The following is a 26,761-nucleotide window of genomic DNA, read 5'->3' on the forward strand; positions in this document are numbered from 1 at the left end:
TTCAAGATAACATTTGTGTGCTTATATTTTATTTGATCCATCAAATCAAAGCACATTTTTGTACGCTGCCAAATTACATCAATGTGAAAACATGTTTATTATTTAATTTATAGATTTATTAATTATTTCAACAGTTTGTTAATGAGTAGTTTTATGAATCATTTCTGCCACTACCAGCCCTTTCGGTACATTCATGGTATTGACCAAAAATGAAAAAGACTTTGGCACGCTCTGAATCCATCATTCACTGTTTCTGGCGCCCCCTGGCGGGGAAACTTCCACCAGCTTGTAAAACCATTTACTTCTTTAATCATTGTGAAAAATGTGCCAAATAAGGACAGATTCAACTTCTCAATCTTTAACTGGTTATTAAAAAACTTGTCACTGCATCGGATTGGATGGGAGGGCTGGGCAATATGGCTTACAATTAACAGGAAACAAAATGCTCTTAATGAGAAAAAAACTTGAATAGAGTTATAATCTGGTCTGACCAGATCAGTGCAGGTAGTACCTTCAAAATACAGTTGTTTGGAGTTGATCTGATTGCCAATGCTAAATACATACAAGCTATTAAAAAAACTCCTTGTTTGTCAAACAAGATGGCCACCCTGGGCGACATCATATGGAAACCCAAGGAGTGCATTGGTGAAAAAAAAAAAACAAAAAACAAAAATGAAACCTTCAAAAACCCAAAATCCAATTAATGGATAAAATTGATTTAGATTTTAACTCAAAATGATCTTTAGTAATTCAGCTTAGGATATGAAGTATTAGAAACACTCAACATAAGCTGCTTTTCTATGAACATTGCGCAACTTGACATTTAGAAAATAAATTTGCTTAATAACAAAACATGCCAATTAAAAAGAAAAAAAACCCCTCTCTATTAAAATGTTTGGGAGAGAATGAAGTGAGGTTTTTGGCCGTTTCAAAATTAGTTTATTTCACAAAGGTGCAACGGAAACACTTTTGTCCGCATCACACGAGTCACATGATCAACAACCGGAATTAGTTACAGGTGCAAACCACTGAGAAGACGACAGGAAGTAGTTACAGGATTATGGAGAGGCATATTTTTGTCATGTCTTATCACATGAACAAACTTCTTCACATGTGATTCTTATTGCGTTTATTTAATGGAAACGCAGCAGTTGGGATGCAGCTACTTTGGACATTAGCAGAATGTTGACGCAGTTTTGCGCACGTTTGAAATGGAAACAGCCAGTGCTCAGAGTTGAACAAGAACCAAGGAAATGGACGAGAGAGCAAAAATAACGAGCAGAAACTTTGTTTTATTGACCGGGAGTAAGTTTTATATAAAATTTGAACAGTGGATACAGAGGCGATATTATGTGTATAAAAAAATACATACAATAAAAAGAAAATAAATGAATCTTATCTTCTGTTATTGAGCAGATGTTCAAGTTAGCTGACGAAATGTAAAAGGCACTAAATGTACAACATTCCAGTTTTAAAGACATTGAACAGAGGCCGTGGTTATTTTCGAGGAAACAAAACAAAACACAATCACAGGGCATTTCGTTGTCTTTGTTACGCAAGACATAGTGCAGATTTCACACAACATACCAAACAATTCGTAAATAACACACAACTACCTAACCATCGAAAAACACAGAGCACGCGCCGTAAGACTCGACGTGACTGAACCGCCCAGCCCTGCGTAACCATGGCGGCCGTGCACGAGCTCAGCCGGATCCCGAGTCTTTCATAATTTATAGTTTACATCACAATTTTTTACAACATCACTAAACACTGCGACAAGTCACGATTAGAAGCCAGGTGACCAGCAGTAAAGGGTTTTGTCAGTATTTTTATTTTATTTTATTTTTTTACATGTTTGTTCCTTTTCCTGTCGGGTTAGTCGGTAACATGCATGGTGCTGAGCGGCAACGGAAAACAAAACAAGAGAACCGAACACTTCCTGTTGGGTCCAGGACGAACAAGACGGGTCAAGTGGAAGACGACACGGTGCCTGCATTGTTTGGAGCTAAAAATGGTCAAAATAAGGATTTCTTTTGTAATTTAGTTGTAAAGGTTCATAAAATGACAAAGAAGAGAAAAAATAAAAAATAAAAGAAAGAAATTACACTGCCCTTTTTTGGATCTCCACTACTGAGGCATATATTGCAGAAGAAACACCAACTAAAGTACAAACATATCAAGGAAAGTTGGACTTTGAGTCACTCAATTTGCGTTTTGATACCTTTTATGGCTTTTATAATATCACAGTTTCTGTATTGGGATTTTATTTTTAAAGATTTTAGGACGGAATGTTCAGCTTAGTTTCAACCCTGAGAAAAATTCTGGGATTTTTATGTAAAAATGAAAGTTTTTCTTTTTCATGCAATCAGCTAAAGGACTGATCTATTTTTGTTAAGATTACCATGGAGTGCATGGCCCAAAATAAATTGTATTATATTTACGGCACGCAAGGTTCATTTGAATTGTCTTGGTATGGAAATAAAAAGTTAGACTCCAGAGAAAACTTAAAGGGTCTAAAAATCTATACTCATATTACTGAATACAAGTAAATGAGTATGGAACACAGCAGTAATTTTGCCCCAAAAAAGTACTTTGTGAGGCCAATATCCTGTTCAAAGTATGTAGTTGCAATCCAAAACATTTAGAAAACCACAGTACAGAACCTGACCATTTATGTACCAAAATCCAGTAAATAAAAACAGCTAGGCATAGAAATTTTGGGGACGTATTAGTTGATAAAACTCTAGGTGAACCTTCCAAAGGAGCAATTTCAGAACAATTTGGTACCGTCTGCGCCATTTGAAATCTCTCAGGTTATTTTCCATACCACCTATATATCATCCTTGGTGAGTCATTCTATCTAATAACTGGTTTTGCAACGAAACCAAAATTAAAAGAATACTTCTACAAGTATTCTGAGCACATTGTAAACTACGGAGGGACATTTCTGGAGCACACTGGGCGATTTGGGTGATTGGGACGTCCATTGAACCGTCAATCATTCACCAGTCAAAGCGAGGGAAGTGCATCTGCCGCTCAAAAAGGTGAAACCCGTCAGAAATCACACAGAAATAAAAGATTACAGGAGCAGTGAGGAAATATTTACTCCAACATGAACTATTACCAAAAAACAGCAAAGGTAAGACACTATTTATGCTTTTGGCTTTGTGAAATAAGCATTAATTTCCTTTTCTTTGCCTCGTGGTTCAGTGAGATACTGATGCTGTTGGACAGAGGAAAGTTTGAGGTTTGATTTTAAAGTTCGCTCGTGTGGCCAGGACTGTCAATGCTGGGAGTTTTTAAAGATTTATTTTTTTCTCCATTTGACTGCTAAAATTGGATTTTGTTGAGGTAGAAAATGTTGTTCCCATCATTTCGATGAGCCTATATTGGTTAATATACAGCATGCACGTGGACTGATCTTATTAATGGAAATGCTGCTCACACGCTATTCTGGTTAGAGGACTAAAATGTTTACTAAAAGAAGACGTCTTTAATTCTGACCATTTTGAAGCATTCACACCAATACTGTATGCAGGCACTGTGTAGGTTTTAGTGACTGGTTACAAAGAATCAAGACTTTAAGCAAAAACAGCAAACAAATCAGCCTCTTTCTAGACCTCTTCAGCAAACTACCGTCCTTCCTCTGGAAAGACACCCACAGGCACACCACACTGGAATGACTTACAGTAAACAGCACGACATTTTTCAACTGGGAAGCAAACAAACACACTTATGGAAACTTACTGCATTCGAGATCATGAGCTGATGGCTTTCAGACTGGTTGCACAACAAGAAGTCGACATAATTAAAAACAAATTTGGCTTGAAAATGCTTTAAGACAACAGGAAATAAAAAAAAATTAACTTGGAATGCATTTAAAGCTCAACGCTATCTGTAAAAGCAAAACTGTTCATATTTGGCCCGCTAATGAGGAAAAACATGATACAGATAGAAAAAATAAGACATCTGAGGGGCGGGGGGAATGCTTGTTGTTAGTAAATTGCATGCAAACCGTGTATTTAGAAGTTGTTTTGTTATGCAAAATGACATCTCCCTGTTTTTTATAAAAAAGAGAAAAAGTCACCTCAGCGCAACATTTATTAACATGCCTAGTTTATTCAAAAAGCAAATCATTGAACACGACGCTGAATAACCAAAACTCCCGCAATAATTCAAATTAAACTAAACCCAAAATTCTTGATTTTTTTAAGAATCCAAAAAGGATTCTTAAAAATCCTTTTTGCTGAGGTGAAAATCCAAAAAGGGAGTTTACGTATTATTCTTTTTATTTTTTCAACGGGTACCACGACAACATGCCAGAACTTCACAGAAAGCTGAAGCATTCACAGTAACACGACGTCAGGCGGCTTCTTCTGAGCAAAACACTAGCTGGGTGAGCAGTACCAACTTCACTTCACTTCGCAGATGTTACTAGAACTGCATGCAATGTTACTCTGGGCCAATATCTAACTTTACATTACTATACGCCTCTACAAAACAAGATCACGATGGAGATGCCCATGATGGAGATCAACTGCAGGCTTCTGCAGACTGTTGCACCCGAAAGGCTACTTTAGATTTATTTTACCAGCAAGCTGTACTTTCACTAGGCTGAATCAAAATGGTCGTCCAAATGTCAACAGAGGGATTTTGCTTCAAGTTTGACTAAATTATGAGTCCCTATTGAAACTCAGAATTATCCTTTGCAGCCAAATGCTTAGGAATATGTTTTTGTTTTTAGCCATCACATCTTATGAACGGTTGCTAAGTGTTTAAAATGGTATTAGTAGTGTTTAAATTCCTGAAACTGTGCTGCAAACCAGAATTTAAAACATTCTGTACATGTGTTAACCTTTTACATAAAAAGTTTCATTAGTGCATGTGGTCATAAGTTTGGGCGGATCTTTTTCTTGCACTGTTTGGATCTGTTTGTAAGGTGCACAAATAGATACGCTGCATTGACTCCAGCCCCGTTCAGTCTGCTTTAACAAAACTGCAGTCGGTTCGCCCAGAAAGCCCGGTTCGTTTTGAGAGGAGTTAATCGAACCCTGAAGCAGACCAAAAAAAGCAAACTCTGGTCCGCCTACAAACTTCGGTCTGAAGTGAACTCTGGCGCGGTTTGGATGCTTATGTGAATGAATATTGGACCGAAGACCGCTCCAGAAGCAGGAAGCGGACTGCAGCACAGGGTATTCTGGGTAAATAAAACCAAATCAAATCGCACAAGTCTAGCGCCAGGAGGCAAAGCCATAACAGAAATCCTACAGCCGCTAAAATCTGACTCAACTTCATTTATGACAACATTTTGTGAAGAAAGAAGTTGCCTTCAGTGTCTTCTTCAGAGGTTTTTGTGACATTCCCTTCAGTGGTTCTTGGTGCAGCGCCCCCACAGGCGAGGAGGGAAACAGGTTTATCAAAGACTTTGGTTTATTTGAGACAGTGCAGTGTTGTTAAAGAGAACTACAGCAGCTGATGATTTAGCAAATGTTGCAATTTTGGTTCCTAATTGAACCGAGTCTACCTGACTATCAGGTATGGAAAAAATCCTAAGCCACCATCAGATAATGAAAACTGACATAAAATAATTGAAAAGTAGCTTCATTTTTACCATCTTTCTAAACTCTACTTTTTTTTTCTCTGTAGGTTTAGACTCCTCTCACATTTCATCACCAGAGAAAGCACAGATGGTGTTGTGTATTTACAGCGCACCTTTAACTTCTGTACCTTTGCTTTTTTTTTTAAAGTTTGACATTGCCTGCATTTTATCAGGGTAAACATTGTCGACTCAAAGCACCATGACGTCAGGATCCTGAATGAGGAGCAGAACCTGACTTTTAGGGAACAATCTGAGCTCGTTTGGCTGAATCCCATTTTCCTAACATCCCTGATGTGCCAGGATGTAATTCAAACAGCACGTAAAACACACCCTCGTTAACTGGGGCACTCCTTTAAGGGGTTAATACGGCACAAAGATTTGAATGAATTACAGAAATAATCTAAACATCTACCTTGTAATTCAATCCATACGTTTTTTTGTGGAAGATTTTCATCTGTTTTGGGTGAGACTGAATGAGTGACCTCGGATTTATCGGCAAACATGTTTTTACAGTAAATAAATCACAAGGGGTTTCCTGCTTCCTTAGGGCGTATTTTAAGCATTTATCATTGGAGGTTGAGTCTTAAACTTGATGGGATTCAGCCCTACTCTGATGTCAGCCGACATGCAACTCTTTAACTTAAAAATTGCATATAACTTTGTATGAAACAAAAATATTGTCCTCCATCAAATTGAGATGAATGAGTCATTAAAATGATTTTCATACAGCATGCTCACAAGCAGTTTTAATTATCTAGTAAGCGATGGTCTTTTCTTTCATTGAAACTGATCATTCATTGGATGAAACAGAAATCCCGGCGTGATTTTAGCCTTCGCTTGTTAAGATATGGAAATCAGTAAATGTTTGCTGACTTGGTGCAACAGCCTGCAGATCTGTAATATGCCGAGCATGTCTGAGGCTATTAGGTGGTTAAGGGGAGTGTTGGGGGGGGCACAACAATTCAAGGGTTAAAATAAAATAATTTACACTTGGAATGACAATAATGAAGGCATTATTTTTACTTTGATCCCTGTGTTGGAGAACTTTTTAAAGGCTGATATGATGTAGTATCAACTGGAGTGTTTTCGTAGCTGTTTTTTTCTCTTTAAGTCAACTAATACATTAGTTTATCATATAACATGCTTTCATACGACAAAATATGGAGAAAGAAAAGAGTAGAGAGAGAAACTGCACCTGTTCTGTCCCTGTTAAAACCTTTCCCACCCTTCCCAAGAGCAGCTAAATGAGAGGTCTCATACTTTACTATGTTTTCTTTTGTTTTTTTCTTTTAGTTTTTTTTTTATTATTATTTTGGTCCCCATCTTCAGTTTTTACGGATGTCAGCGTAGACCACGGGCTCCATCTTATGGAACGAGTTTTTACTGCCTGAGTGATCCAACTGGACGTATATCACCGGGCCCTGAAGCACAAAACAAAATGCACACGACAGAGGAAAACCGGTGAGCAGAGATCAAAACATTCAGATAATCAGAAGGAAATTAACTAACAGGTATGGGGCTAAATTGGGCCCAGAAAGTTTTGTCATAAAAAAAACAAAAACCTTTTGAGCCAAAAAATTATTTTAACCGAAAAAAATGGTGAAACTAAAAATACCCTGAAAACTGGAAAGTTTGATTTTTCATTGATTACTGCAACAGTGAATTCAAAGTTCTACCTAAAAAAAAAAAATCAATCCTGCAGCTGCAGTTGAACTGCAACGCTGCTGCTCATGTTCACGCTAAAACCAAGAAGATAGAGCACATCTTCCCTTACACTGGCTCCCTGTAGCTCAGAGAATAGACTTTAAAGTACATCTGTTAGTTTATAAATCACTGAACAGCCTAGCACCAAAATACCTTAAAGACCTGTTATTGTATCAACCTAAAGCGGTCATTTCTGGAACCAACCTGACAAAGCAGCACACCAGAACCAATCGTAAATCTGGGTCTTCACTTCTGACAGACCTGACAACATGCCTGAATTTACAGAAACATCATTAAAATGGACTGGAACCTTTGAAATAGTGGCACCCGGTGGATTTCTTCGTCCTGGAGCTCCTACCTGCAGCGGACCCAAGGGGCCGGTCGACCTGGTGCCCTCCCGGCTGGACTCCGCCTTCTTTAGCGGCCGCGGAGCTTCAGAGCTCGCGCCTTCCAGGGACGTACATCTAGTTTAGGGTTACGGTTTGCAGTGGTGTCGAGCAACCAGCGGTGCACAGTCATAGCAACATAAACACACATGACGGGACACAAGACAAAAATAAAAGCAATGAGTGATGAAACAACGCAGCTGCGAGGAGGTCAGAGGTGAACTAACGGGATTTGGATGGTATTATGGCCCCCCAAGCAGCAAGTCACATAATATAATATGCGACTTGCTGCAACTTAACATTTAATTTATTCCTTGTTAGTTCTAGGCAAATTTATGACGGATGTTATGTATGTTCTGAAAAAATAAGTTATGTCAAAGTAAACATTACATTCGATAGAAGTTACAGAAAGTAATGTTTAAATTCTGGGAAACCAAAATTCAGAAAAAGTAATAGTTCTGGAAAGTAAAAGTTCTAAGATCTAGAACCTAACCTTTAAGTTCTACAAATTAATGCGAAAGTTCTACATGGTAACCTGTAATTCTAGAAAACAATTTAAAAGTTCTATAAAGTAACTTGTAAGTTATCTAAAGTAATGTCAAAGTTCTAAAAGGCAACCAAGAAGTTCTAAAAAGTAACCCAAGAGTTTTAAGAGTAACCTATAGGTTTTAGAAAATAACTTCCAAGTTCTAGAAAGTAACTTGCATGTTTATTAAAGAAACCTAAATGTTCTAGAAAGTATGGTTTTTTTCCCCCGTGTTACCAAAACTTTATATATATTAGTCCTCAATCTAAAAGTGACTTCTTTGATGGAAAGAAAATGAACTTTCTATTTATCTTTTCTAAAATGTTATAATGAAAACAGGCTCAATAACCTGAGGATGCAGCGAAATGTCTCAAGTCTGAGACATCTTCACTTTTTTTAAAATCATGAGAACAAATGTCTTGAGCTTAAATTTTGTGAATACAATAGATAGTTTATGTGAAAAGAGACAGGTTGCCAAGGTATCTCCAGGAGGGCAGGACATTCTGCTAACATTGGGATGTAATAGTCACATAATCCACACAGGCAGTGTAAGCATGTTTCATAAACATTTATACTCTGACTCCATCAAATTTGGTTCTGATCCAGTCTTAGACTTTGATTTCTGTCATTTTGTAAATGCTCCTCGGCTCAAGACGTCACAAACCTTCAAAGTATGAATACTAAATATGGAGGTACGCAAGATATTAGCGGTGAGCAATATGGACTTAAAGTTTTATCACAATATTTTGCGGTACTATTGTGATAACGATAAAAGTGACGATAAGAACTGTTGACGACATCATTTTTAGGTATCTATATGGCGGCGACTGTGTGACACAGCACTTATAGCCCCACCAACACAAATGCTGCTCTTGAAAAACATTCCCATTTGTAATGCACTTCTTTAGGACATCAGTAACATAAAGAAGTGTGATTTGCGTCACTGAACTGCTCACAATAACTTTATCTTCAAATTTATTTGTATTTATTGACACTTTTATTGAACCAACAGTGGGGATAAAAGTAATAAAACTTTCAATACAGACAAAGACAGTTAAGGGGAAATTTAATCATCATTAATTGGAATTTATTGCGACGATAAACCAAAATCTTGTCAAGAAATCACTAAAAAATTATAAATGAAACAATACATGCTCACCCCTACTAGTGATGCAACTATTCCAGGTAATACAAATTGTGTCTTGTCTGACTTTAAATTAGGTCTAATTTTAGATATTTTGAGGACTAAGGCTAAAATTATAACTCAAATTTATGTAGGGACTGAAATTTATGTAGGGACTACATGATTACACATGTAGTGCAGATGGTGTTTCTTCCTGATATTTCATGATAAAGCTTTTTTTTTTATTGCATGTGCGTTTTGGGGGTTTTCATGCCTCATCTGTGATAAATGAAGGCGTATATGTCTTTTGGACATATTTTTAAGTTTTTTTTGTTTTTTTTCATTTTTAACTCAATCTGATTTGAAAATTCTTTATTACCAAAAAAAAGTCGAATAAATGAACTGGTGAGGACTCAAATGAGTCGTTTACAGCAGTGGTCCCCAACCTTTTTATTACCGCTGACCTGTCAAGACTTGGCAGTTTTGCCTCAGCCCGGCGGGTGAACCGTCAGATAATGCTTCTGCATGTTGGTGTTCCTGCTGAAGCTTTTTTTTTTTTTTTGCCCCGATTTTTCCTTTACGACAATCTTACAACGTCCTGCAGTGTGTGGTGTGTTGAATATGCCTGATCCAAAATGGGGCATATTCAACATTGTCTTGGCCCGATTATCGCAGCCTGTGGGGTTTTTCCCTGACTGGGAGCGAGAACGCAGCCTGTTGAATGAGACAGGTAGCCAATCAGAAAGCGCGGTGACGTAAGAACGCAGGGAATCCCAAACTGTTGACATGGCAACTGAGAGTCCGGTGGACATCAGAGGTGATATGTAGAAATGTTTATTACTATATGTAAATGTCATTTTTATATATATTTACTATATGTGGTAATGTTTATTCAGTTAAAAATGTTAACTACAAAAAAACATAACTCATCTCCAAATCATAGTGCAGCAAATAGAGTGGCTGCTCCCGCCGTCTTTTATCAAACGCCTTTTCTTTTAGTTTCGTCTTTTATCGCGTAAAATGAGTCCACAAACTATCACTACTACTTCTACATAGTCCTCCGTGTTTGATTATTCTAAATTCACGTATTTTGTGTTGGGGGTTTTACTGGATTTTCTTCTGGAATCGGGATTCGTGTGGTGTGTTGCACCTGCCGTGTGGCTGGACACACGAACCGACCGAACCTGTCGGTCGGTTATCGGCTCGTGTCGTGTGAACCAGACCTAAAACTCACAAGCTCCACTTCTCTCATCTCATCTCGACCACTGCCCTAACGCGCTCTGACTCTGGTCGTTATGGTAACGTTTACACATTCCTTCAAAATAAGATACAGATGCACCACAAAAATGAACCTTCTATTTTTGTGAAAATGTTAACTCACGACTAATGGGAGCCCTGAGCTTGTTTCTCTGCAACGAGACGGTCCCATCTGTACGGAAGAGGATTAGGGCCACAGAAAAAAAAAATAAAAAAATCGCAGAATTCCGACTTTAAACTCAGAATTCCGACTTTAATCTCAGAATTCTGACTTTAAAGTCAATTTTTTATTTTTTTTTCCGGTGGCCCTAATCCTCTTCCGTACATCTGGGAGTGATGAGAGACAATGACACCTTGGTGAAGCAGTTTGAAGCTTCATTGCCTCATTAACGAGCCGGTCACCAGATCATGCAGAGCTTGAAATGTGGGAATCACCTACCGGGATAAATCCATTTTCCTGTCTCTTCTCTGGGCCTTTTCCCCTTCGCAAAGAAACTTTCCAAAGACATCTGATCTGTTTCTGACTCATTTTGCTGCTTGTGGGCTCAATGTTGGCACGCAAGACGTAACCGAGAGAATCCGGTAAGAGGATTTTCAAAATAAAAGATCCTCCAGACTCAAATAATGCATAAAACGGAAACATTTAATTATTTCTTGCGCGGCCCGGTACCAATTGGTCAGCAAGGAGGTTGGGGACCACTAGTTTACAGGGATGGGTCGGCTTTATTTCTAATCTGTAAAGCCGTTGCTGTGCTGTTAGTGTGAAAGATAAATACGCATTGATAAAGTTTGATTGATTGTTCCTTAAGGAGAATAGCTGACAGGTTACATCAGGTTACACAACTGCATGTAAGTGAATGAATGACGAGACAGGAGGTTTGCTAGTGATGTTAAATGAAAATGTTAGTGTGGTGTTAGTTGTTAGGACACAGAGATGGAGAACAATGACTGACACCAGAGCAAACAGCAACCCCAAAGATCACCAATCAACGCAGCCACGGCTTCAAACAAGAGATCTTCCCCTCTCTGCACAAGTTTAACACCGTCTATCAAGTGTGAGGTTAAAATCTACATTCAGTGTTGACATGCAAGACATGATCAAACTATCTCAGATAGTACAAAGTGTAGTTTAATGTTCAACAATCAAGTTAAAGCCTCCAAAGTTTTGTTCATTATTCTTTCCTAGAAAGCGAAGAGAAGATGCAGCTCCCATGCAGAAGGAGTTAAAATCAAGAAAAAGACAATTATCTTTGGAAAAGCCCACAAAAGCACCCAAACCATGCAGCCAAAAACAATCAACCAGGCAATTAAAGGCTAATAAATATCTGGATTTACAATTAGAATCAACAACACCGACAATAACTGGAACTTAAAAACTAGATGAAAAAGTAAAGTATTAAATACTCCTACTTTTTCCAAACAATTTGATGAACATGGCTGAAAAAGAAACGTCTCTTTTCTGCATCTTTACAAACTGTTTGCATAAATTAGAGCATCAAGATGTGTTGGGATCAAGCAGAGCAGCGTTACTCACCCTTCGTAATCGTGCCGGTTTTGAATCACCCGTACGGCGAAGCAGGCGGCTATAGCGACGGCGATGAGCAGAATTAAAGCACCACACACTGCTAAGATTACAATCTTAGTGTTGGTCTGAGGGAGAGACTCTGCTGGAACAGCAAACACAGCAAAGCAAAATTTCATATAAATCTCAAGAAATTTGTTTCGTCTTTAACAGCGACTTACAAAAATATTCATACCCTTTTTCATATTTTCCTCATGTTTCAACCTAAACCTTTGGTGTAATTCTTTGTGATTTGATGTGTTGCACATGAAACACACACAGCAGTTCATTATAGTGAAGGGGAAAGGAAAAGATATCAGAGTTTACAGATTAAGTCAATAAAAATCTGAACAGTGAATCAGCTTTAAGGTTTTATCAGACATTCTCAATTTGAGTGGTCTGGGCTTTGACTAGGCTGGTGGTCAGCAAACTTTTCAAGCTTCTTTTGCCGCCAGTTGCTGCAAAATAGGTGCCTAGAGTTGAACAAATGACTTTTATAAATGAAAGACTTACTTTTGAAAGAAACTAAAGTAAACAAAAAGCATTATGTAAATTTTAAAAACGAAAAATATGAATATTTTGTACTGTGAGGTCTCACAACCTCTTTCTCTGGAAAACTGTGTTTCTGGAGCTTATTTGGAGATTTGAAAATTATTTGTGCCGTTTTCAAATGAAGCAGGATCTCAAATCATACAATATCTCTGACAAAACAATTACAATACTGTTATATAATAGACATTTCTGAATGTAACAGTTTAGTCATTTCAAAGTAACACCAAACAACACAAAACAGAAGAACTTTTAACCTTCCTGTGTCTCCAGATGGTTATTTGTGTTGACTGAACTGTAATTGTGCATTAAGTCAGCTGCAAATGGCGAAAGGTTTTGCCATATTGTGTTTTTCCATCATGTTTCCAAAGTCTTTATTAAGCGTTAAAAAAAATGGAGAAAGACTTTTAGGATAAAAAAAAAAAAAAAAAAACCTAATAATATCTATCCTCTAGCATAAATGGCAATTAAAAACAGATTTCAATCACAAAAGATGCAATATACAGGATTAAAATAACTCTGAAAATAGATATATATCGTTTATGTTTTTGGTGGCTGCAGTTAATAACAGCATTCATAAAAGTAAACTTGAACTATTTATGATTAATTATTCTATGTTAAATGCAGAAAGGTTGACAATAAAAACATTTTATAAACTCTGCCATTCTTGTAGAGCACTGAAGTTAATAATGGCATAAAACCCAGAGGGTTGAACTGATGTGAGAATGATAAAATGCAGAGGTTACATTATAACATTATAAGAGTGGTAGCCAGCGGCGACGCCAGAAATCTTGAGCACCATGACAAAAAATTCAATTCGCCCGCAACCCAGCTGCTGTTCCAATTTCTTGAGTCTATCTGACCAATCACAAGCATCACAATTTTAAAGGCCTGCAACTTCCTTGCTTCCTTTGATCCACTGCTAATACTAGCACAATATTTACTGCTAGTGAATTTTACACGCAACAGTCCACATACTGTGTGCAAAAAGGTTGCCTATTTTTTTTAAATTAGTTTTAGCTTATTGAAATGTCTCTCTCCCCACCAGCAACAGTCACAGGCAACATGCAAAATATACATAAAGCAATCCAGACTTCTCAAAAAATGCTATGTTGTTGCATTTTGTTCAAGTTGAAGTATAAAACTTGAATAAAAAAATATGTTTTGTCCATATTTGTTAAAGCTGTCACCATGTCGTGACAGTTTGTTATGAAAAAGATCATCTGTGAAAAGATCAATCTCCTCCACCTCCTCCCTGAGCTAATACCGCTGCCTAAAGTGATGCACCGCTCCGACCAAAAACAACCAATCAGAACTAGGAGCATGGTCTCAGAGTTCTCAATCAACTTCATTCACTCACTGCTAGAGAGGCTAATGGCGGAGAAACAACTTACTGTTACAGGAAAACCATTTATCTGCCATCATTGGTAGCTATGCTAACTAGACTGAGCATTCACAACAGACTATGCTAGCTGCAGCATAGCACAGAGCGATGGGGAGGGAGAATGAGCAGCCACGTGAGACTGTGATTGACAGCGCTAAAACCCGCCTCCTGCCTCTGATTGGTTATTTCTAGAGCACTGGGAGAAGGTAGAGAAAACAAATTTTTCACAGATTATCTCTCATGCCATACTGTAACAACACAATGAAAGTTTTAATAAATATGTTAAAAAAAAAAAAAAAGTTATAAAAGTTATATACTGCAGCTTTAATTTCACTTAGGAGAGGATGGGTCAGGAGGGACGTGGCAACAGATATCTGTAATTTAAATCTCCCTGTTTTTTATTATCATTTTATAAAGAAAGTTTGAGTTTCTGTCAGTAATATACATTTTGTTTTTAATGTGTAATTGTAAAAAGAGCAGAGGCGGGGGAAAATCCACATAGATTCCCTGGAATGGTGCTAACTAGCTTGTCATTGATCACAGTGTTGCTCACCTTTTCCTTTGGGATGGGGGCTTAGGGGTTATGCTGATGTCGGGGCTAGAGCTGCTGCTGACTGATTTATCTGTTGTTAAGTGTAGTAAAAGGTACAGGGACAAGTTAAATATATAAATAAGTTGGTAAATGTTTTCCTTCATTCATTAAATGTTGGTGAAATGGAGGCAAAAAGTAGCTTGTAGCTAAGCTAACTATACTAAATGGTTGACAATCTCACACAGTCTACCCACCTTTCTTGGAGAAAAACTGGGTTACAAATTGACACTCTTGTCGAAACCTGACTATTATTTTTCTTGGAAGGATAGTAGCTGCCATAGTCTGCTTGTCTTCTACTAACTGCTGCTAAACACCGTCACCAACAGGAATGAAAAATGTTATGCAGATCTGGGGGGAGGGGGTGTCCAGTGCAAATATGTATGTGTGCTTTTTAATGTAATTTAATTTTGACTGGTAAAAACAACTGTAAACAAACACAATATGATTAACTGAGCTCTTGACAGGGCCCCAAATTTGTTTCTATTTCTTAAAAGACAAACAAAAACAAAACAAAAACATATTTTGTGGGTTTTCCCCCCTGATGGTACAGGGGGAGAAACCTATTTCTGATTAGTGCACAGGAAGTCCAGTTCACAAAAGTACTTTATGTAGAAAAAAGTCTAATCGATTTAATTTCTATAGGCTATCCAGACATAATTATGGTACAGAAATCAAAACGTTAACTTTAATCTTCAGTATTGGAAAGGCGAGCCACAGCAGACGCTGTGACTCCAAAGAGAAAAGAGGAAGAGAGGTGTGTTTGCCTCCAGCTAACGTCGTATTTCTGCACGCAGAACAAACTCCCACCAGAGCGGATCTGAAACTCCGCTGAGCCAAAAAGATGACAAGTCATCACATGCACTTGTTCGCTTCATGTAGCTTGGATTCTAACAACATGCAGACACATCTGGGCCTGCTTGTTCATTCCTACCGCATTCTCCCTCAAACAACACGTTAAGTGTTCAAACACAAAGAGGAGCCTAATTGAATCAAAAGTTGATGATCTACAAAAGAAAACTTTATTTACAAAATCGCATCTTATTTATATTTTTACATTTTAAGATAAAATATATATATATGACATTTATTGTATTGTTTATCATTTGACGTAATAAATTTCTTATTATATTTTTATTTACCACTCATAACAAATTCCAGTTGATGTTTAATACCCCGAAAACCGTCCGTATTGTTAGTTTTATATACCATCAGCAAATATCAGTCAATTTTAAAATATGATTAAATGCAGATACAATTTGTAGTTTTATTATATAAATCACACTTCTTCTTTCTGGCATCCTAAAGGAACAAATTACAACTGGGAATGAATTTCAAGAGAAGTATTCGTGCTCGTACGGCCATGACTGCTGTGACAAAGTCGCTGCCATACAGTTACCTAAAAAAGATGTAATAAATAGTTCTGATTGTCGCTGCTATTATAACTTCTATTATACCACAAAACATCGTGATAAAACTTTGAAGTACATCACAGCGGGAAGGTACTACAAATTATTTGTCAAAGATTTTGCGTTTCGAATATCTAAAGTATTCTAAGGAAAATGCAGCTTGGGAAGCAGGAATACTTGTGCGCAACGCTTCTTCACACACTATTGGGTGGTGTTTGCAAAGCAGCCGCTCAAGGAGCGCCATTCATTTTCTTTCCGCTTCACATTTATAGTAGGTAGTTATTTGCAATAAATCAATAATGATAAGTTAAAATGAGCGCAAGAAATCTCATTTGGACGACGATCGTCAAAGAGACGCTCCCCTTTGATATCGCTGAAAAGCCGCCATTTTGAGAAACGCTGCAAGCATTTGACAGCCAGTGTGAAGTAGTCAGTCTGCACTACCTGCCACTTTTGCCTGTGTTGCCCATCTAAGCTGATGAACTATTTCATTTTTTGAACTACAATTTTGGTTACAGAGACTTCATAATTCGTTTTAATTACAGGATTCCCCCCTGTGTACCATCAGCCTGGCGGGCCACCTGGCTAAGCATTGCTTATTTAGTTTAGATTTTTTTTTTTTATGTTTTCATTTTTTAAGACTTTATAGTTAGAATTCAAGCAGTAATCTTCTAATAACACATAATTGTGTGATATTTTCAAATTTTCTGTCAACTTTAAACATTATTTAACTCAAAAAACACGACGGGCCGTTGAATGACTGACTGCCCTGGCGCCCCAACCACAGGGCTTAGCAGGTTTTCTGGGGGAAACCCTGAATTATTATTGTTTCATTTGCTTTGTTTTATTTTGGACATTTAAAATGTTTTCTGGTTTCAGTGTTAAATGTTCTTTAAAAGTGAAAGTTATTCATATTTGAGTGGGTATTCTCACATTATTATGCCACTGTTATCATATTAGTTGAAATATGATAACAGTGTCACCTTAAGAACATCTAAATGGATGAATACATCTTTCAATCTACCTTTCTGAACAACCCTGAGCTCCGTTCGGCCCTGAGTCCCCGACACGTCGGGCGGGTTCTTCACGTCGCAGAAGAAGGTCCCGTTGTCGCTGAACTGAGCCGGACTCAGCTGTATCGAAGCGTCCTTCTTGTTGATGTCTCCCACAAACTGAACCCTGTGTTTGAATTCTTCTTGTCCTGGATATGCTTTTCCGTCGGCAAAGTAGAAAATCTAGAAAAAAAGGAAAGAATATCAAATCTGAGACTCAAAACAGAAAACATCAGACGCAGAAATACCAAAGAGGATTAGAACCACTGAAAAAACTAAAAAAACCTAAATAATTCTGACTTTAATCTTCTGAGATAATAATAATAATTTTTACTTTATTCATCCCAGCAGGGAAATTATTTCGCAGTTACAGGTTTACACACGATAGGAGCTGTGTCTGCAGGCAGCCAGCTGAGCCAGCGCCATTCTTTGAAGGAGGACATTCGGCAAAGGTCGTCGGGACCGGGAGTCGGGACCGGGAGTCGAACCCGCGACGTCCGCAGGTCTAAGGCCTCCAAACATGGGGCGTGCTAACCCGCTGCGCCACCACAGCACGCCCCCTGAAAGAAGTATTTAATATGTACTGCATACAAGATCAAATGTTAGAAGTCTTAGATTAAAGTCAGAATTATTATTTGTTTGTTGTTGTTCTTCCAGTGGCTCTAATCCTCTTCTGTACCGAAGTAGGACCTGAAATGACACAGTCAGAATGAATTGTCCCGAGTGGCAGACGGCCACTTTTCATATCTGACAAAGACGAGTGCAAAGCAGCTACAAAATTACAAATTGCTTTTTGAGCCTCTCACTCCTCTAACTATTCTCTACTTGTTCAAGTTCCTAATTCGTTTCACACACACACACACACACACACACACCGCACATCATGCAGGATTGGTCTGGGACAGAAAATGATTCAAATAGTCAAAAGAAAAAGATAAAAGTTTCCTTCCAGATGTTGAAAAACAATCAGTGACTCAAACCGTTTCATGGAGTTGTTAGTTAAGAGGATTTTGTTAAAACAGTAAAGTGTCGAAACTTCAGGGGGGGGAAAAAAAAAAAAAAAAAAGATGCTTTTAGCTCAGCTCATTGTGCAACACACATTCTCCAGATGCTGACGGCATACATCTGTTCTGGCAAGACTGCCCCGCAAATTAAAGACCCCCAGGCTGTGTCATTACATTTTGCAGGAGATCAGAGCAGAAAGGGAGGCTCCCGACCAGACTTGTCTGTAAACAAAAACGGGCTGTAGAACAAAAAAAAAAAAAAAAAAAAAAAAAAAGAACAGGTCAAGAGTCAGGTTTTCCCTTCAGACAACAGATTCCTGAAGGATATTAGTATTGCTCCAGGCGCTTTAATGTTTGTTAGTAATAAGTATAGCAGTAGGGCTGAAACGATTAATAGCATCAATTGTGATCATTGAAATGATTGTCAACTATTTTAGTAATTGATTAATCACTAACTGGAAAGTACAGACTCTAGAAAAAGGCCATTTGCACATCACACTGAGAGCAGAAACTAAAACAAATACGTACAAAAAATATGAACATCAAATTTAAGATAAAAAAAAAACACCTTTGCAAATATGTTCTTGCTAAAAATGATCAAACGTACACAAAAGGAATGCTACAAAATAAAAAGAAATCTAATTATTTATTTGCATTTTCTTAGTGTTTTTCTAATGTACAAAAAAGCTAAACTGCTTAAATGAAAAAGATTGCAGAATGTACCTTTTCTTTTTATCTGATTAATCAATTATTCATATAACAATATACATTTTATATCATCGTGTAGACCTTTTTAAAACCATGGCATGAATTGCTTTCCACTAATTTACAACTCATATTTAGCTAAATTCTGCTATTTGTTTTTTTTTTTAGCTGCACCAGAAACACTTGTATGTATGAATGTACAGTATGTATGTAGTATATGCATAGTAACACATTTTAGTCCTTTTGTTGCCAAATTCACTGTTGTGTCTTTATGTAATGACAATAAACTAAGTCTGAATCTAATTAGACCTATTCTACTGTCCCTTCAGACAACAAATTGTCTACAAATTGTATTTTTTCTTTTAAATCAGTGTCATAAAGCAATTTAATTTGCCTGCTATGAACCGAATATAAACACCGCAAGTTTACAAGCTTTATGATGTAAACAAGCTACAGAAAATCAGGGGGGGTGGAGTTGAAACCTTTAAATCTGCAGAATGTGTCACTTTTTTTAATCCAATTAATCATCAAAATAAATAACAGAATAATAGATTACTAAGACTAATTAATTAATCATCAAAATAATCAATTCCTAAAATAATTGTTAGTCGCAGACCTGTTTACAACTTGATTTTTCTTCAAAATTAGTGTCATGAATGACTATTTGCTTGCTGTTACCCTAATATAAACACCACAAGCAGCTTCAGTTTACATGCAGCTTTCTGATGTAAACATGGCAACAAAAACCTGAAAAAAGCATCTAAAACCAAAGTCTGACACCAAATCATCACATCCATCCCTGAGGAACAGTTGAAGCCTTTATTAACGTGTCAGGACTGATCAGCACAATGGCAGGAAAACATCTTGGGATTGCGGGAAATGTTCCAGAAAGGACACAAGCAGCAGCAGCAGCAGGGACTCACCACGTATGGAGCTGAGTAGTATTGACTGTCGGGCTGATTGGACTGGAAGCTCCAGCTCACACTGGTGGCTTTGGTCACCACTTCACTGGAGTCAAAGGTGCAGCGCAGGACTGCCGTTGTGCCGTTCTGCACTATCACCTCGGAGTCGGCGTACACGGTGATTGCACATGCGGGTCCTGTGACTGTTTGGTGGGAGAAAAACAGTCGGGGGAAGGCGTTAGTAACAGGATGTCAGCAGCGGGTCGGTCGCAGAGCTGAAACAACAGCAGCTCAGCAGGCGGTCACTGGGGAGACAATGAGCTGCAGGAAGATTAGGTTGAATTCATAATGGGAGAGAAAAAAAGTTTCTGTCTGGTTGGTGTGTGGAAACGTATCGGCCATGTTTACACCCACTTTGATAACCGAAGGTTTATTTTCTGTCATCTAATCACAGCTTCCAGGAGCTTATCTGGTTCCAAGAAACATTTATCAACAAGCGGCTGGACTGCAAAAACAAAATATCTTATCAAATGTTTTTTAGTCTAGTTTCTAGTACAGGTGTCTTAGGACACTAGAAATAAGACAAAACTCACTTAAAGTAACTTTTCAGCAAGATATGGGAGCTTGTTTTTAGTAAAGAATTCCTTTTTTATTATTTTTATACAATGGACTGAAGACAGTATTCTCAAAATTATGACTTATAAACTCAGAAAATTAAAGTCAGAATTCTGAAATTAAAGTTAGAATTGTGAGATTAAAGTCAGATCGTTTGTAACAACGGACGCACCCGCAGCTAAAACATACTGCTAACAACATGCCAGCCATTTCTGCTCGACTTAATACAGCGTAGAGTTGATTCTTTTTGAATTAACTTATTAGTAATCACGTAATAATGATTAATAACTTGCCTTAAGGAAGGTTCAATATTTCCACAGTAAAAATGTATAAAATCAAATCACTTGACATATTCAAACATGTGACTTTCACAACTTTGGTTGCAAGCAGAGGATCTAAAAAGGTCGATTATTGAGGCTGCAGGGAATCCAGAGCATCAGAAAGACAAATAACTCGAACATCATTAAAACTTCAGTTGGAGACAATTTCAAAAAAAAAAAAAAGTAAAGAAGTGTTTATCATCCACTTCCTCCCTGTCAGATGATGGGGAGGAAGATTGAGAGTAAACAGCTTCTTATTGCATGCTAGACGTCTGTAGATAAGTGCTTATAAAAAAAAAAAGACTGTAAGTTTCAGTTTGTTAAGCTGCTGCCTGAGGATCAAAGATCCATTTTCAAACTGCTGAAAATGTGTGGATCTGCTGCATAAAATATTCCCAAATGACTCGGACTGAACTTCTCGTTGTGATTAAAGTAAGAAAGTAAAAAAGGTTTTCAGGCTGTTTTGGATTTGACAACAGCAGTTTTGTGTTTACATGTGAGTGAGCAGATATTTTTAAAGTTCCTTATTGTGGCTTTGATGCTGAATAAATCTTATGCACCTTTATACTTGTGAATATGTCGAGCTGCTCTTCGCAACTCAAAACTGCTTTATTTATCCCAAAGGGAGGTTAAATGTTATTATAACTCTTAATCATCCAAGCCTCTTCAAAGACTTGTTGTGGATGGTGATGCTGTGGGCAGGAAGGATAACCAGTAGCAGTCGGTTTTGTAACAAATCTCAAGAGGCCTCTGACACCATTAGTTGTTGGCAAGCACTGCTAATCCACACCCTTTTCTTTTGCTGCTCCTCTTCATTGTTAGAAAGTCGAGCAGAGAGACGCTGGAGGAGGGGACACAATAAATTCTTGATCGATGGAGGAGTTCAGGTATTATTTTAGCTTTCAGATGCCAATTGGCTGTTCCCAGAAGTAAAAACAATACCTAGTTGCCAAGGTTACGCGTCATGATTTGCGAATGCCAAGCAGATTGGTGACCGCTCCAAAAGCAGGAAGCGGGCTGTAGAACATGGCATTCTGGGTACACCCAAAACAAACACATTAGCCTAGCGCTAATGGCTCCTGGTCTTTTGGGAAAGATAAAAAAGAAATCCCACAACAGTTCAAATCTGGCACCTCTCCATTTTCCTTCCTTCTTCAATGTTGTGAAGAAGGAAGTTGCCCTCAGTGTCTTCTTCAGAGGTTTTTGTGTCATTTCCTCCAGGGGTTCTTGGTGCAGCGCCACCACAGACCAGGAGGGGAACTAGTTTTTCAAAGCAAAACGAACCGCAACAGCTGAAAATGTGAAAAGTGCTGCAACTTTGGACTCCAATCGAACCAATCAGGTCGGGAAAAACGCCGTCCCATATCTTGCTGAAAATCCTAACTGTGCTTTTGAAATAATTATACCTGAAGATATCCATAACATCCCATTGAACAAAATACACACATCCTCCTTTTGCAAAGAATTTACTTTTTTCTTTATTTTAAAACCCAAGAATGTGTACTAATTAGTTTTTTTTTTTGTTTTGTTTTTTTTAAATGCCAACACATTTCCTGTACTAGAATTCAATCAAAATAAGTTGTATTTTTTTCAATAGATCATGTAACATTATCGGCTCTAAACAAATGTTATTTAGCTGGACTGGAGGCAAATTATATATATAGATATATAAAATAAATAAAGTCCAGGCCACCACTAGATGAAATGCAGAAAAATCCTCAAAGAACTGAAGCAACGTTGGAAAGAAGAGCGACCTACACTCACTCCACATCAGATGTTATTTTTAAAGATGGGTTTACAAGTTGTTGAATCGTGGGAGGTGCTTCGTTTTTCACACAGTTTTGGCGTTACAGCTGCATGTTGAGTTAAATAAAATTAGGACCTGGTAACGACTCATAGGATTAAATGATTGTTGAAATAATCGGCAACTAGTCGGGTAATTGATTAATCCCTAAGTGGAGAATAGACTAAAAAAAGACTATTTACTGAAAGAACAGTAAATACCCAGAGCAGAACAAAATAGGCATATATTTTGCATTGAAGATAAATTTAAAAAAAATGTTACCTAAATACAGATAAAATTCTATTTTTAAAAAATCTGTTCATCTAAAATATAATCGACAGATGAGTGTAGATAATCACATCTTTTTCACGTTAAGTCCAACTGAAAGAGCTGAGCTTTTCACAGGCTGTTGTTGGACGTATGTTTTAGCTGCGACAAATGATCAAGCATTTATTATCTAATTAATTGATTAATCGTCAGGGGGGAAAAAAACATCAAGGGAATAATTATTTTCTAAAATAATCTGCACCCCTTCTCTCTAATTTACATTAAGTGCTGGTATTTCAACTTTCTCAGTTTTTTCACTCGTCATTGAAGCCAGTTTGATGACTAGGATGAAGTGGAATAGTTGTGAGATTAAATTAAATGGACTATTTTTTGTAAAGTGTCTTGAGATGGAAGGTTGTGTAATATACACTGAATAAGTTGTCCAAACATCACGCTTAATCTAACTGCACCTGTTTTCAGATTTACAAACAAATAGTACTAAAAGATTTCATAAAGTTTTATAAATCTGCAATTACTGTACAACAATATTTGTAACCGATTATGCTCCAGATCTTCAGATGTGTTGACAATGACGACATTATAACAACCCCAACATGTGTGAAGGAAATAATAAAAAAAAATCTCATTTCATCTTGTGGATTTGCTGATGTGGTGCTGCGGTAAAAAAAACAACCCGCAGCTACTGTGAGTGAAGCAAAACAAAATAATTTATTTAAAATACTGTAAATTAAATCATCTTCGCTGAAATTTACATTAAATGGCTTTTTTCCCTCCTGCCCCACTGGGTGACACGTAGGTAAACACGGCTAACATAAAGCCCCTGTTTCATTATAAAGCAGTTTATATTAACAGATATTTTTATTAGTTAGAAGAGATTTTAAAACATGTAAACTACCGAACCAGTCAGTGACTGGATCTGACCTGAGTCGTTCTTTATCGTTCAGAGGAAGCCGCGAACAGGGCGGCAGCCATCGTCTGCCGCCGAACTCTATTCACATTTCAGTCTATTTAAAGTTTGTCATCTATACCGTCAAGGCGACCAGCATGTGACAGTTCAATAGGAATAAAGAGGCAACAAATCCTGCTCCGGGGTGTTTAATTAGCATCGGCTTTTACAGTAAGACTAAACAAAGTCGTTTTAATGCGAAAAACAGGGGCTGGGGGAGCAACGATGATAACATCGCAGGGCTAACGAGCGTGATTTATCACAGGAAAAAACAGTTAACGCTGATTCAGGCGTCGCGGAACGGGATTTTGAATCAGTTTTAAGGTTTAACACTCACCAAATATAACGCACAGCAAACACCCAGACCATAAAACAGCCATGCAAACGCTCTTCGTCCATCTGGGCTCCATTATGTTGTTGTAAATAGGAGTAGCTCCTCGGCCACGACGATAAAGTTAGCTTCCGATTGATAGCTTCCGAGCAGGCAGTTTGTTAAAGGGACAGTTCACCACTTTCAAAGCAACGCTTAGGTTAAAGGTTTTCCTTTTTCTTTCTAGCATCTGAACCACAAAATAAAAATTAAAGAGACTTTGAACGCCATGTCTTGGCTGAGCTTGCAGGCATTTTTTTACCAGGTCAATAAATTCGTCAGCTCTTTATTTTCAATTCCTGTTTTTGTTTAAATCTCACTAAGCGTTTTATAACATGCATATGTATTCTCGTTCATTTCTGGGTAGAGCTGCAAGAGGGCAGACTATATTTGTGACCGCTGCTCTAGGAACTACTGCCTTAAATCTTCTTCAGTCCAAAATAAATCCAAACATTTGTCAGATCTGCATTAGATTATTGTAAAAGTGCAGATCATTTTAGACCCAGCTTGTTCAACCTTTACACTATCTGCTAAAAATAAAATATAGTATATTTTGGGAACCTCTGGGCTACCATAATATTTACTAGCGCTAGGAAATAGATAGTATAGTTTGCTTATTATTGGGGGGCTCGATTTGAGAAAACTGAAAAACATTTTTTGTCTGTTCTCGTCAATAAAAACAGAATCTGTGTCAGTCTTCACCTTAAAACGCTTTGTGTGTTTATCAAAGTTCTAATGCAGCAGATTTTACTGCACCGGCATGTACTTTTAGATACAAGTCAATAGATGTTGTTCTATTTACCATGAAAATAGAAAGAAATCAGAAACCTTGGAGAAGATGATCCCTTTGTGTTGCATCTAACATTTTTCCAAGTACATTTTAAGTTCAAATTTGTAGTTTGTCCTGAGACACACAAGGCCCTGCTTTAACGCCCTTCTTCTGAGATATGGGGTCAACTTGACCTTTAAATCACATATTTAAAGTGGATCTGTGCGCCACTGATTCTATTGAGCTAAACGACAAAACAATGTTGTAACATCTTTCCTCAACAAGGAATCAGAGGCCAACTTCACAGTCATGTTCCTCTCCTTTTTTTTTGTTTCCCCACCTTCTTCGCAGAGCAGATTTATCTTTCTGACTGTTTGTCGCCCCCTGCAGGTTTCCCAAGAAAGATGCATCTAATCTACATCCACACTGCTGAATCAGACAAGAAAAAGTGAGAATAGGAATCTTTACGAGCCAATAAATTACACTGGGGTCTTCAAAATAAAGGAATCGTAAACTAATCATTTCCATATAAAATCTGTCTTACTGCTTCTTTTTAAAGCGTAAAAAACTAATTAATTGCCAGAGGCATAAAAGAAAAGCAGCCCACTTGGCAGAGCAATTATTTTAGAAAAGTGATGAGAAATAAGTGGCACAGACTGCCAATCCGAATAGCTGAACCTCATACAGGTTAGTATTACGTCAAAGATAATTGACAATTATCAATTGTCTTGAGAATTATCTTAACATAATTTGATAATTATCTAGATAATCATCAAATTGTCTTGATAATTGTCAAACTATCAAGATGATTTGGTAAATGATGAAGTCTGATATGGAGGACAGAAACTGACATAAATAAAAGCAGAAATGTACAAATGGACCAATCCATCCATCCATCCATCCATCCATCTATCCATCCATCCATCCATCCATTTTCTTACACCCTTATCCCATTGGGTCAGGAGGGTTGCTGGTGCCTCTCCAGCTGTCAAATGGTTTACACCCTGGACAGGTCGCCAGTCCGTCGCAGGGCAACACAGAGACACATGGGACAAACAACCATGCTCACACACACACACACCTAGGGAGAATTTAGAGAGACCAATTAACCTGACAGTCTGTGGGATTTTTGGACTGTGGGAGGAAGCCGGAGTACCCGGAGAGAACTCATGCATGCACAGGGAGAAGATGCAAACTCGCAAAGCAGTTAATTTATTTTGCTCTTTAAGTTACAAGATACTTGTCTGCAACATTGCGAACCTGTAATGATGAATTCACAATGTCAAACACTGTGAAATTATAATTATTGTTATCAAACATGCCGCTTTGAAGCCCAAAAAAAAAAAAACCCTCCGAAATATAAAGGGCCAACCACGAGAATCAACTCATTTAAAGTTAAAACTCAGTTTCACGTAAATAGAAAGACGGTAACATAAATGTTTGACTTTGAAACTGAAGCGTTCAAGATTGCTATCAAGCTCATTTTCTATTTGCAGCTCCACTAATCGTTTTGATTTATGTTACCAAGACACATGAAAACAAACCTTTATCTTGGCCTTTTTCTATTCTTCCCCTTGCTGTTCTCTGTCACTGCAACACTTTTGAAACATTGTTTTGATTACTTTGATGCACTGCAGCACACATTACCGACGAAGCATGACCAACCGCGGCCACAAGGGGGCACCCAAGATAATTTATCTTTTCTTTTTGCCCATATAAAAAAAATATTTCTACATGATCAAATTTATATAATTGTAAAACAAATTAACAACTTTATGCAGAAACTGTGTGTTTTTGTTAACAACAAAGAAATCATCACAAAAAAAGAAAGAAAAGAAAAAAGCTCCACTTAAGGGGGCCCCTAGTGGCCATGGGACCCAAACAACTGCTTAGTTGCTTTGCTTCGGGCTGGCCCTG

At 37.6% G+C, this 26,761-nt stretch overlaps 1 protein-coding gene across 6 annotated transcripts; it reads right to left on the reverse strand.

Moving 5' to 3' along the window:
• Positions 1-1,272: 1,272 nt before the first annotated feature.
• LOC102234381 (myelin protein zero-like protein 1) lies at positions 1,273-24,159 on the reverse strand. Of its 6 annotated transcripts, none has more exons than XM_023341894.1 (6): positions 24,043-24,159; positions 19,775-19,956; positions 17,115-17,325; positions 12,133-12,262; positions 7,665-7,770; positions 1,273-7,023 (listed from the first exon to the last, which is right to left on the reverse strand). In XM_023341894.1, exons 1-6 carry the CDS (start codon positions 24,113-24,115, stop codon positions 6,928-6,930), a joined length of 798 nt encoding a protein of 265 aa, XP_023197662.1. In that variant the 5' UTR covers positions 24,116-24,159; the 3' UTR covers positions 1,273-6,927. The 6 variants fall into 6 exon arrangements, with proteins under 6 accessions (XP_023197662.1, XP_023197660.1, XP_023197659.1 ...); XM_023341892.1 differs by having other exon boundaries at positions 12,133-12,265; XM_023341891.1 differs by having other exon boundaries at positions 7,617-7,770; positions 12,133-12,265.
• Between the last annotated feature and the right edge of the window lie 2,602 nt (positions 24,160-26,761).

This window comes from Xiphophorus maculatus, chromosome 11 (genome assembly GCF_002775205.1).
Source record: "Xiphophorus maculatus strain JP 163 A chromosome 11, X_maculatus-5.0-male, whole genome shotgun sequence".
NCBI classification, from domain to species: domain Eukaryota; kingdom Metazoa; phylum Chordata; class Actinopteri; order Cyprinodontiformes; family Poeciliidae; genus Xiphophorus; species Xiphophorus maculatus.